The sequence below is a fragment of the Haliaeetus leucocephalus genome, unplaced genomic scaffold (genome assembly GCF_000737465.1).
Source record: "Haliaeetus leucocephalus isolate CR32 unplaced genomic scaffold, Haliaeetus_leucocephalus-4.0 Scaffold636, whole genome shotgun sequence".
NCBI lineage: Eukaryota > Metazoa > Chordata > Aves > Accipitriformes > Accipitridae > Haliaeetus > Haliaeetus leucocephalus.
In genome coordinates, this window is record NW_010973072.1 from 4,188,988 (window position 1) to 4,203,235 (window position 14,248).

At 37.9% G+C, this 14,248-nt stretch overlaps 1 protein-coding gene across 1 annotated transcript in view; it reads right to left on the minus strand.

The window, feature by feature from the left end:
* Positions 1-14,248, minus strand: part of GRIN2A (glutamate receptor, ionotropic, N-methyl D-aspartate 2A) — a 182,758-nt gene that overhangs the window by 16,169 nt on the left and 152,341 nt on the right. The window contains exon 10 of the mRNA XM_010578444.1: positions 2,316-2,503. Within this exon, the coding sequence (XP_010576746.1) occupies positions 2,316-2,503 (188 nt within the window). The remainder of the gene's footprint in view (positions 1-2,315; positions 2,504-14,248) is intronic.

Here is a 14,248-nt window from a genome sequence, read left to right on the forward strand (position 1 = left end):
AAATTATCATCTAGACCTGTGACACAATGAAGTGAGACATGGTAGCAAACATTTCTAGGACTAAAGGAAACATACCTACAATAATTCCTACATATCACGTATGTCCAACTGCTATTCTCTTTAATAGTGCCCACACAATTTTCTGAACAAATTTAGGGATCCTTTACAAGAGAAAATGAACATTTTAGCATTCATGGGTTGTTCAGAGTACCTTCTAAAGTTACTGAAATATACCACTGAAAAAATGCCATAGATACAATCACAATCCCCATGGTTCGTGCATTCAAAACTTTTGCTTATCTTCTGAAGTAATATCTGAGCAAGATGAACATGGGAGCAGACATTTCATGACAAGGTTTCATTCATCTGGGTGCCATATGTATCTATTGCAATTCTATGAATTATTCATACGGAAGTTTTAATACCAAGTTTTGTAGCTAATTCATTAGTATTAATTTCAACTACTAAAAATGAGTTAAAGATGTAAGCATTCATATGCTATGTAAATCCACTGGTCAAAGTGTAAATACATGATAAGATTTTCCCCTCTTTCCTCCCATCCATTTTGTTTTCTCCCTGAAATTCAGAGACAAAGTGATGCATAAAAATGCAGTACCTTTGGTATTTTGATGAGATTTTTCTTGAATAGTTTCAAATATTTTTCCTTCTATTTCATTTATTTTCTTTCCCTGTGATTTCATTTCTTTTTGTTGAATAAGAAGTATCAAAAATGATGAAGGGGTAAGCATGAAGAAATGCAAGGTTAAAAGAATTAAAACCTCAACAATGCTTTGCAACATCTAAAGGGGTTAGCCCACAACTGAGAAAGACACCTCAGATCCTCCTTTAGGCTACAGAAGCATTTTCTTCTTTAGTATGGGACAAAAAATTCAGCTTCTCTGATTCAACTTCTCCACCTAAAAATGGGTCAGAATTATAGCACCTAACACTTCTTAATAGTATTATACAAATAGAAAAATATTCTATTCACAAAATATTCACAAATAGAAAAATAAAGCAAAGATTTTTGCCAATTAATTGCAACTGTTTAAAACAAGAATATATAATTGCTTGAAACTTAGCTATTATGGGTCATATATTCATTCCTCAGCAGAAATAAACAATGTTTCTTCCATAAGCCTCTCTAAATCCAACAGATCAATAATGATGACACTAGTATCTCTATATAAGTACACCAGACAAAATGCATCAGTCATGACGATTACATTTCTTCCAGTCATTCAGTATTCTAATAGGAATAAAATCCATGTGCTGGAAGACTAACACACTCACTATCTCCAGTATGAAAATTCATGTCTTGTTTTTTATGGAACAGGAGGTCACTATGCTAAGGTCCTGCACTTTGCCATTAAACTGTCCTATTATAGAGAAATTTACCATTCTTAGTCTCAATGGCATGCTATTGGTGACCTTAAGTGTATATTTATTTTTCAATAAAGCCCTCTTTTCACTGACAGAGAAATGCAAAGTTACACATGTATCTATGTAAAAACAAAAATCAAAATGATTAGGTAACACACACCATATTCCACTCTGATGGAGGATTTTAGTCAGTCATAACACCTAAAATTGTTTTAACCACCATATTTTTATTTGCATGCACATGTGAAAGGCTTGAAGTTTCATTGTGGCAAAGGAACATTTCTACAATCAAAATGTAGTTCAAGCCCTATGTGGAGAACGAGTCATTATTACTGTCTACAAATAGATCGAAGATGTGCAGTAAGTTCTCTTCTTCTGCAGGGCCGAAGTGCCAAGAGGACCTGTAATTCTTCTACTGTTGTGTTAGAATGAAAAATAGCTGTTTGAAATCCAACAAAACCAGTCACCCTACTTCAATTCCATAAACATTCTTTAACCAGAATTTTAAATTAATCTATCCTAGATTAGGGATCACTCACACCAGTTCAGAACTGAGCTAAACACTTTTAAATAGCAAAACAGTCATGCTGAAAGATAACTCCTCAGGAACCACTCAAAGGCAAAAATAAAAAAAAGAAAATAAATAAATTTAGAAATGCTCTCTAACATTGAGGCCAGCGTTACTTTGTGATGTATATGAAAACACTTTCTGAAAATAGATGCAAACGTCCTTGGAGGTGAGGTGAGTTAGAGCAGAGTGGAAGAGAATTCCTGTCTCAGCACTGAGAAATAATTTTACTCATTTGGTTTGCATTTGTTTGGTTTTTCTAAAGACTGTAAGAGAACAGTAGTAAAAAGCTCAGAGCTACTAAATCTGAATTAACTGTGCATACATAAAGAAAGAAAAGAAAGGAAAAAAGGTTGGTCCCTACCATCTCCAACAAACTGAAGGAGGGCTAGATCAATTTGTCTCTTCCAAGGTGATCCTTTCTGAAGTGCTATTCCGTAGCCTGTAGTGGCAAAGATGTATCCACTCCCTATTGTGACAAGTTTGCAGCCTTCATCTCTTCCAGCCTTGTAATTCAGCACCGCTGCATCATAGATGAAAGCATCTAACTTCCTGAAATAAAAGAAAACATTTTACAAACCAAATCATTAGGGACAGCTGTTGTCAGACTTCTTTTGTCCTTGATGTTAGGACCCTGTTGAACATCACATGGATTCTTTGATATCATTAATACATATCCTGCTCTGCTGTATCTAAAATTAACAAAAGGCATCTATTTTAGTGAGGGGAAAGTAGGACACAGAGTTTTGCATTTCTATTTTAAGGGATGCTGTTAAAAAAGACTGCGCAGGAGAAACCAAGCTATAAAATGTCTTGCCCTGTTATCTTTGTATCTTTGCTCTCAGAATGGATAATAAATATCTTGAGATGCAAAATGATCTCCAAAACCAACACAAATGACAACAGAGAATTCAGAATTGAAACAACAATAATCAATTAGCTTATTTAAAACACTGAGACTGAAAACATGACTTCACCAGTTTTCCACACACACTCTTATTTCATGTCTCTTTCCAAAAATAAACAATGAAGGTGGAGGTTAAGTCCTTGCTAAGACAGAGGAAGGTATCGAAGCATATCTGATGTAGCTATCTAAATCCTGCTTTAAAATTATAGAAAGTATTTCCTTATGATTCGCAGTTCCAAATGTATTATTTGTGTACCTGGAGCACAGCAGGAATAAAGGAGCTTGTGGAAAAGTTCAAGCCTTTCAGCCCAGCCACCTAAAAATGTAAGAATGGGATAATCCCATTCTCTAAGGTATACAGGCAACACAACAGAACAGAGGAAAACAAAATCAGTAAGGAAAGGAAAAAAGGCAATGTCCTTCATGGATAATTTTTAAGAAGCACTGTAAAGCAAGAGTTAGAAAAGACAGGCGCATGGATATTTCACAAATTAAGCCAATAAAAGTGAATATACAAGAAGAGGAGGCCATTTGGAAGGACAATCACCTGCCAGCAGTAGACCTCAATCAAAGAAAAGACATTCTTATACCTACAGAAATTCATATGCAATCTTCAAAAGGAAAAAGCAAAAACTTAAGTTTGTTTTGTATTGCTGCCCTCATCTGCAGCCAAAACCTTAAAGATTTGTACCACTTGCACAAGACTAGTGGAATACAGAGGCAATAGGAAAGAACTATCATCTCAGCCCAAACCCCACCTAAATGACACACTAAACCAAAGTTATTAGGTCCCCCAGTAACACACTCCCTTTTCAACATCTTTGCCCATCCCATAGGAGTCAGAGGAATGGGGAGGACACAGCTACACAATCGGCTTGACGGGCTGGTGTAGGAGGAGCCTTCACCCTGCCACCCTCACTGGCACTGCAGCTGCCAGGCACTGCCTGCTCTGCCTTTGAAGAGCCACAATGTGTTACTGTGGAGCACTGCTAAAATTTTCTAACAACATGCAAATGACAGAGGCTGGCAAAATAATGCTCATAAACAATTGGGACCTGTCTTCATGGAAAGGGAATTATAAAAATAAATTAACTGTGGCACAAACAGGTACAAGAGCATCAACTTCAATCATATTATATCAGTATGTACCAGTTGTGAATTCTGTTGCTGTTGCAGTTTTGGAATCACACTTGCCACTAGCTTAAATCAGTTTATGTTGATAAAGCCTTTAATTTATATCCACAGAACAGAGCAAGACCTAGGCACATCAGATTTTGGCTACTGACAGAAGAAAACCCAACAGACAACACCTTTCATGCACAACATAATTCAATGTTTGCTCTTAAATAATTAATCAAGAGATTCAGAGAGAACCCTAACTTTTGTCAAATTCTAGATCAGAGAGCAAAGATGTAGCACTAAAAAATACCCCTATCCATCTCACGTTAAACCAAGAGAAATAGCAGGAGAGAGTGAGGTTGTTGGATTTTGTCTGCTGTCCTGAAAAAGTGAAGAGTGAAGTTCTTGTCACTACTTACTGTACTTTATTGCTTCCCTTCAAGGGTACTTACCCCAACAGTCAACATTCAAGTCATCAAATTGGAATTTAGTGAAGTAATTAATTTAGAGAAAATACAGGTGGCTCACACAACCATTAAAAGAAATAGCTGGGCCATCATTTCCTTTGGTTTTCCACTCATCCCTAAAACTCCATTGGTGCAATCCTCAGCTTAAAAGTCAGTTTAGCTCCATCACTGCTAAAAGTCTGACTTTCTCCTTCCTTTAAATGGGTAATTTAACACAGAGAAAACAATTGCTAAACATCTGGTAGGCAATGTGTCACAAATTCAATCCAGAAATAAGGTATGGATGCCTACCTAGCACTAAGGGCAACTAAACGGGAAATAGCCAAGAGGGTGTTGGGGTACTGCCCAAGTCTGCAGTTTTCGACACAAGACCAGACAGTTTTCTAAATGATGTGCTTTGATTCAGCACTTTGGAGACAATCTTTGGCTTCTGTAGAGAGAAAGAACAAAAGTCCATGCCCTTTGGGATGTGGCACACAATGGAAAAAAAGAAAACTGCTTGCCATACCCTCAAGATGCTTGTATCATTTCTAATCTACGGCAGACAGTTACCATAATCAATACAATCCAATCTCATGCTTTTAGACCTCCACAGTTATCTGTGGGGAAGGAAGGATACTTCTCCTCTCAGTGGATGCCTTTGACTCAGGCAAGGGATTGGAAGGTAATGCTCCTCTCTGTGGGTACTGCTGCAACCAGCCGACCTAAGTTAAAATACACTCTAGAATTTGTGATCTGTTTATTCTGGGATTTATAGTTTTGCAATGTAAGCATATAAAACACATGCTGGCAAACACAGAGAAAATATAGAGAGTCAGCTATTCTTCTGTCAAAACAGACTCAGTCAGAAATACAGAGGAAAAATATATCTTTGCTAAAGACTCCAGGACAAAAGCCTTGTGCTACCTCAGAAATCACACTCTTCATACGCAGCTTGCCTCCTTAGTTATTGAGCAGTGCAGTAAAGCCTTGGGAGAGAAAGACAAGGCACAATCACGGTTTCACTCACTGTGGACCCACCTCCCCAGCTTCCCAGAGAGTCTGGCATCAGCTGCAGTGGGTACACATAAGGAAAGCAGGTTCTGAAGATGCAGAAGGCTTTACTTTTGAGGGTTTTCTCTGTACTACTGTCGTGGTTTAACCCCAGCCAGCAACTAAGCACCATGCAGCCACTCACTCACTTCCCCCCCGCACCCAGGGGGATGAGGGAGAGAATCAGGAAAAGAAGTAAAACTCGTGGGTTGAGATAAGAACAGTTTAATAGAACAGAAAAGAAGAAACTAATAATGATAACACTAATAAAATGACAACAGTAATAATAAAAGGATTGGAACATACAAATGATGCACAATGCAATTGCTCACCACCTGCTGATCAACGCCCAGTTAGTCCCCAAGCAGTGATGCCCCCACCCCCACTCCCCCCAGTTTGTATATAGGACATGACATCACATGGTATGGAATACCCCACTGGCCAGTTTGGGTCATCTGCCCTGGCTGTGTCCCCTCCCAACTTCTTGTGTCCCTCCAGCTTTCTCGCTGGCTGGGCATGAGAAGCTGAAAAATCCTTGACTTTAGACTAAACACTACTGAGCAACAACTGAAAACATTAGCGTTATCAACATTCTTCACATACCGAACTCAAAACCAGCACTGTAACAGCTACTAGGAAGACAATTAACTTTATCCCAGCTGAAACCAGGACAACTACTTCAAGGTCACAATAATTCTCATTACACAAATCAATTTAAAAACATGAGGTACTTTCCTGACAGATGCTGAGTGCTGAAAGGTTCTGCTATCAGTTGCTGCCCCATGTCTGAACTGTAAATCAAAAAGTTGATTGCCCTGAAATAGTCTTGCTGTCTACAAACACAAACTCATATTCAGAATATATTTTCTCCAACAGAAATCTTATAACCTCTCAAGGCTTAATTATCTCTTCATCATGTGCTGATTACAGAAGTACTATTCCTTGCAAAGCAAAGCTCCAGAACACGATGTACCCCTGCAGCATGGGCAGGGAGTAATAAGCCACAACTGAAGCTCTCAGATGTTAGGGCACCCAGCTCTTTCATCACTAGGAGGTGAATTTCCTGACACTCTGAATTTTTAAGAACTTTCAGACAACTTTAAGCATTCCTCAGTAAGAGTTTCCAACAACTGAGACAGCAAAATCTGGGCAAGTCTGAAAATTAGACCCTTTCCGAGTTGTTCGCAAAGATGGCAGTGGGCATAAGCTCCAGAAGAAGAGAAAGCAGGCATTTGCGTGGGCCAGTGGGCTGCTGGAGCTGCAGAGGACTTTCCTTCCTGCTATGTCTATGTGGGGAAAGACACATCTGCTGTTTTGCTTGGCACGGATGGAAGAGCCAGGCTGCGTGCATGGCAGTGACTGCTGGACGCAGTAGCCCATCCTTGTCTTGTCACTCTCAAGGCAGGACTGGCAAGCCTGGATCCGTGCTCCAGTTCACCCTTTTCTTCTTTCTTTTTGTCTACAGATGGACTGGCAAGCCCCAGGATCTTTGTTCCTGTGGCACCAAAATTCAACTGTGCTACACAGCTGAGAAGCTTTGTATTGGTCCGAGTGCTGATCCCTCTGCTATTTAAGTTACATATTCACTGTAAAACAGCTTACACGAACCAAGTACAGCACCCCACATCAAGAAAGGCTCAAAGCCTCTTGCAAACCTGAGTCATGTAAAAATGAATCAATTAACTTGTCATTTCAGTGCAGCCACTTCAGGGGGCGATAAGCTTTGTCACATTGTGTAGGTTTAAATAAACTGCTAAGAATTATTAAAAAGATGAAAGAGAACTATAGAAACTGGAATGCAGCAAGAAACAAGATTTATAACTGCCCTGATCTAGCCAAATGCACCAGGCATCTTCAATGAATGCAGAGGAACAGGACTACAGTGTTATGACTCACTGAGCAACTGGCAGGTTTGTAAACTTCCTCGGAACTACTGCAATAATCCTGGATAGGAGAGAAAATAAACATTTCTGGAATATTTATATAAGAGAGACTACAAAGGAAAACGTCCTTCATTACCTAGCAAGCACAAAGAGGAAAGGGGGTGGGGAGAATTTTAACTCTCACAGCATAGGAGAACATCAGGTGTTATGAAATTATGAATTGGAATAGTTCTAAAAAAACCCAAAAGAGCAGTACTGAATGTAATAATTTGAAGCAGGAGATCTATGAAAAACAAATGTGGACAGTCTTGTACCTAAACATTTATGAGTCACCAAGAAGTATGAGAGCTGAAAAATCAGATTAGCTATTGCAAAAACCCATTCTCTAAAGTGTTGCTGTACACATCCAAAAGTGCCTCTGTAAAGAAAATTAAAGTTAGAGGAAAAGGTACAGAAAAGTAATTTCAGAAAAGCTGAAAACACTTCCCTATAATTTTCCCCATCTTTATTATTGGCACATACTTTTCATCAAATTCCTACGAAGAAAATTGAGAAGCAGGATTAGGAAAATGCTCCTTTATTAGTCATAGCTTCTTGCTCAACAACAGAAGTATAGCTTACTTGGAAAATGTTACTTTGCTTCCTTGACCAACTACATGATCGTTCAGCAATTTTGTTTTCTTGATGGAACAAGAGGGAAATATCTAAAATGGCAATCTGCTCAGAAGTTCTGGAGACACAAACAGTAATCCAGCATGCTAGAAATCAATCTCTTTCAGTTACTTTGTGTCCTGCTATGACCTGTGTCATGGTATTCAGAAAATGAGAGGGATGCTTTAATGCAGTCCTGTTTATTCACATTCTTCTATTTTACTGTCAAGCACTGGAGTTTATGGAACAAATAATACTGTGTTTCCATTGAGGATCAGAGAAACTGGAGCACAACTGAAGCCACTTTCCAGTTTTCAACTACCGCAGTAAATCCAAACATACAATACCTACAGCAGAATTAATTTCTTGCTAAAGTGGGTACCATTTGGCAAAAGGTTCATCTGTCAGATCCGGGACATTAACTTCAGAATCAATTTTTCTCACTCTCATTTCTTTATGTTTTTTAACACCCCAAATATGTTCTTTTCATGGCCAGACAAAAGCTGTGTATTATTACTAACACAGATTTGACTTAGACAAAACCAGAATGCATGTAATATATGAAGTGCACCATCATAGCAATTTGATTGCACTGCATTTTGCTGTAAATAGCTGTATCTCAATGACTTTTCTACTTTTTTTTTTGATGAAGAGTACCTTTTAACTCAAATATGCACATTCTGGGGCTTGTTCTGAAAAATTAAAGGTCACTTACATATACAATTATTCGTTATAAATTATATAAATTTTATTCTGAGGAAAGACAGTTAATGGAATCAGATCTATTTCTGAAATTTGCCTAGGTGACTTAAAAAAATAAGTGATGTTATTGCTCAAATTTGGTTGTAAATAAATGCAAAAGTGACTACAAAGATTATTACACAGCAAGTGTCATACCTGTTTACTAAGGCTCCAGTCATGTCTTTTGAAAGCACAATATTTGAAATTAATGTCTTATTACAAATACCAGACTGCAAGTCAGTGAGTCCTCAAACACTTTTAATACCACCTTTGGCCTCCCCTCTTTACCCCCACCCCCATCATCAAGAATGTTTTACCTATTAAAGCTTTGTCTCCTAAACATAATATTGGAGAGACACAGCTCATTTTCAAAACATTCTGCAAAAAAACCCACCTTTTCAGCTTTTTTTTGCTTTTAAAAATAAATTGCATAGTCTGCAGAATAAATGGCTTACATGACCCTTAAAGTAGCATTTATAATTTGATATTAAGCAAAAAAACTGGTATCCACTTAAGGCTGGATTAAATGTAAGCATATATTTGAGGGACCATCAATATCGTTGTTGGGAAGGCAGCAAGTGCAAAAATACTGGTTTTAAAATACGATGGATTTACATTATAGATTTACAGATGTACTACAAATTGATTAATTTACATTTCATCCCTTCTTTATCCACAGAAGGGACAAAAGTAAGTATGTCAAGAGTGCACAATGAGAGATACAACATCATATGTGCATCTCTAAAACTATGTCCAGGGGACCTAATGCCAAAAAGTCACTATGGAATGATGCAGCAATCAAAGGGAAAGAAGGCTGCTTTGAATACAAGGCTTCAATGAAAGTGCTCTAAAGTCACACTTTGATATTGCTGGAGCAAGAGAAGCAGATATTTAACCTTCACCATGAAGGACTGATCATTTCTTTTACCCAGCTTTGACTAAAATGCATTTCAGGTTGTCTGATGGCACTTCATCACCAGCAGTGACTTTATCTTTTAGCACATATTCAAACAGCTCCATGCAGATCTTAAGTTCACATACACTGGATGGATTTCTTGACATCTTGACATTGACAATTCATGAGGGGAAAATTTAACAACCATCCCCCTGCAACAATGCAGGTTAGCAAAGTTTAACCCAGTTATATGATGAACTCATTAGCAGGGAATGAGCTTTCAACTTTTCTCCCAGCTCAAACTGTCCTCACTTCAATCTTCACACAGAAAATGTAGACACAAAATTCGAACGACCAAGCTCTGACAGACATTAACACCATTGTGAGAAATTGTGGAGGCTTCACCTCACCTGTCAGGGCAATCTCAGGCTGCCAGAAAAGCCGCCGTGAACCTTCCTGCATCACTCGGCTGTGGTTACCCGAACCGGCATATTCACGGTCCTCGCTCACAGCAGCTCCCATTCACTACCCCTCTGTCCCCCCACCTTCCCAGTCCCTATAACATTTCCCTTAGCAACAAAATAATGGAAAATTTAGTGTGCCTTTATGATTAATTTATACAGTGGAATAGTGTCCTACTTCAAGTCTCAGAAGCCAAGCAATGAAGTACTTGCAAAGCGTCAGTTTATCAAAACACAAAATTTGAAAAGTCGAGTAGGGAGAATATATTTTTAGATTAAAGGTTTTGTCCCAGTTACAATAGCATAATGAAGGATAAATTCAGCATATTTCACCAAGCACCTGATCTCATCCCCAAATCCAATGAATACTAAAACTTAGAATAGCTTCTTCTCAAAAGAAGAGGGGTTAGATGGGCTATAGTTACTTTCACCTGCTCATTTTATTTCCAGGTACTTTGTAATATTTAAAGACATTAGAGAGATAACTGCATTACTTAAAAAATGGTAATCTAGACAGTCATGGGAGCTAACCTTTTTTCAAAAAAATCAGAAGAGCACTAAGGTACCTAGTCAACCAGGAGAGAAAATGCCGAATGGGTCAAACTGTTTAGCAGAGATTTCTTTTTTACAGAATGTTAGGAAGAAAACTGTTACTCACACTATTAGCTCATTCAGATGGTTTTAAGGAAAGTGTATTTGTATCTGTACAATAATTTAGTACTTACTGTCAAAATTGATAGGGATAAATAGACTTTCTGGAGCACGGCAAACATCTTGTTCTCCCAGGTAGTTTTGGATCTTTGTTCAGTGCTGTTTGACTTACAAGTTTCCCCAAAGGTATATATGGTTAACACCCACACATGGGCAGTAGATCCTTACTGGCTTAGACTTAGGTCCCAATAATCTATGACACTAGCAAACAATAGATGCTTAATGAGGAATAAAAGAAACAAGGCATGTATGAATGCTCTTGTCCCTGAACGTATCTTCTTGGCTTCAGATGAACAGATATTTCATGAGTTACAGGCTGTATTAAGCCCCATCATGTTTAACAGCTGCCAAATTATTCACCTTCCACCAAGTCCTTCAGTTTCTTTCTGAGCTTATTTTAATTTTGGTATTCACAACACCTCATCTCCATCATGTAACTATGCCAACTTAACTCCACAAATGCAATATTCTATTAATCACTACTGGACTTTACAAAGATCTGGTGCCAAACAGGGAAAAGACAGAGAGATGCTAAGAGAGAGAAGAGAGAGGAGAGACCGACTGATGTTCACTTTTACTTAAACAACAACAACAAAATCTTAAGTGGTCTACAGTTGTGATTATTTCAACTTGTCAGCACTGAAGAGAACAACAAGTTCTGAAAGTATTTTACATCTCTATTTCTACTCCAGCTATGGGGCAGAAAGTATGCAGGCATAAAATATGATACTCCATATATGATTTACGGCAAAAGTTGCCTGAAATCATCAGTGCTTCAGATGTGGTCTAGCTCAGTTTCAGATTTCATTTGACTGAGAAAATTAAAGTTCAGTTCAGCTTTTTTCTAAGGAGTTCCCATGGTTCTGTCTCACAGCTCTATTGAATTTTTTGTCTTTCAGACCAGCTGCAGAAATGGATGCTTCTAAGCATCAGCCTCCAAAAATGTCCAAAAGCTATATCCAGAAAAATGGTCCAGTGGGTGCCTTTGTACAGAAGTAGAGCAATCCAGGAGCTAGTTAAATCAGTCCTCTAAGCTATTTTATATTCCTGACCATTAGTTATAAGTACCATTGACAGTGAATTATCTGAAATATTAATTTATAATCTTATGTCACACATTCATATTTTGGATTTATCACCCCCTTAAAAAGGAATGATCACCTGGCACGATAATTTTCAGGGTCTGACACAAATATTTTAAATTAATATCCTATAGATCTGATGAAAATATGGACAGTAATTTTCTTAAACATTTCTCCTTAACAAAACAACATTTAGAGATATCAATTGGATTCATCACTCGGTACTTTCCTTTAAAAAAAAAAAAAAGATTAATTCCTATCTTAGATTACAAGTTTTGTTGTAGTAACAGCAAATGCAGACTTGGGAAAATATTTTTTCAATCACATGTGAATAAACAAATTTCAGATTTGGTAGTTTAAACTGGTGAATTTTGAGTGTCCCAAGAAGATCTCCAAGGCTTTCGTACTTTGAAAGACACTTTGAAAGAGAAGATCATTGCCTCTTCATTAAGATCAGTACATACTTCAACTACAGGCTGCTGTTTCAGTGACATCTTAAAAATGTGACTGGAGCAAGGATCACCCATTTAAAAACTGGTTATTTCAGTTGCTGTATTTAATTTTCAATCCTGTTTTTGAAGCTTGTGAAAAACACAAAACCCAAGCAGGCTCAGAAAAGAGAGCTTTGATGAGTAGGCCATGAGAAAGCAGGAAAACATCATGTTCTTAGAATGATAGCTGGATTTTAAGGATTTGATACATTATTTTAAAATTCAGTTGCATAAAGTAGTGCTTGTGCTAAAGCTGTCTGCAGCAGTTTCCCTCTTCATGTATCATAACAGGCATCCAGGAGGGTTGCAAGCAATAAATTATTACAGACTACAGATACCTCATGCTGCCCACTGACCTTTCCCTTCCTCCCTCAAACACACTTGAGAGTCAACCATCTGTGGCAATTTCTTAAAAATTTGGCAAATGAATTCTTTATGTACTGTAACATTAAAAGTCCAAGAAAAGAGTAAATATTCTCAATTCTAAATACTGTATGGTGTTGTCAATCAGAAATAGTCAAAAATATTGAGCCACTAGATTAAAAGTTTAGAAATTTATGTCTGCTGAACATTTCTTTAAGTTCTCATTGCAAGCTGTTATTATCTGCCCACGAGAATGATGAAGAACTTGTGCTTTTTATGAAAACTTAGAATATATAATTTTTCTCTCAAGTAGGTAATTTCTTTCATAGCTTTCCCTCCTCTTTTTAGGTAAAAAGGTATGAACCACAGAAACAATAAAAACTAGAAAGTTTTTCCTTTGATGAAAATTTTGATGACAATTTTTCTGTAAAAATAAATTGAAAATACTGCAAAAAATACTGAAATTGGTTTTGCATCCAAGTGGAGATGTCAGCTGGCTGCCTAAAAGAGAAGTTTGTTTTGTTTTTTACTTTAGGCACACCACCACTTTAATTGACAGACCTAATTAACAGAAGGACCTGCTGGGCACAATCTGAATTGTGTTCCAGCTGACAGAAATGGAGACGTTTGCCTCCTGGTTACGCCTGTGCCATGCTGCAGAAGCTGCCAGCACGGCCTCTGACCAGGTTGTATCTGTTCAGCAAATAACAGAGTGTGCAAAGCTGTGAATTGGATACAATTTATAAGCACTGTAAGCACAACAAAAATCTAATTCGGGCCAGTAAACTCAGAGACTGAGAGTTTAAAAGGGCATCAGAGCCTTCTAGGGTCTTCTCTTGCACTTTCTCTGCTTAGTACCATTGGATTCTAAAAAAAAGGTTAATAATCATATTGTTGTTTCCACATGGGAGAGTGTGCTTGTGGGGGGGAAATGATTTCTCATGGCATTCACACTGTTCAGTTAGATACTTTCAGGTGTTTCTTCTAGCAGTATTATTTGTCATTAAAAAATGCTGAGGAATAGAATCATCCCTTGTTCCTACCAAAGCGACTGGCAGCTCAGGACACGCCTGCAGGCCAATAGCATCTTCTCGGGGGACAGCTCAAATTTGATAATCTACTGCATCTGAGGCCATACCTGCCGATGTAGAAATGGTCATGCAGAAATGCTATCGCCACAGCATTCTTTCCAAGCGGCTTCGTATTTCCACCAGTATGCCACAGACAACCAGGGAATAAAGTATTAAACTTGACATGTATAAACTACCAAGCACAGCAATCTTTAACAGGAAGGCAGATGGATTCCCAAGTAAACTTTAGCATCAAATCCCTGAATATATAGTCACAGCTGTGGCTGTAAATAAAAGCTGAAAACCGCTCATGACAGTAAGGGGGTCTGCAGCTTACAACATGGGGCTGCTTGCCTGCGGAACACAAGGGATTCATTACTGCAGTTTCCTTGAAACAAGTTATATTCTCAGCTTTTTGCAATGA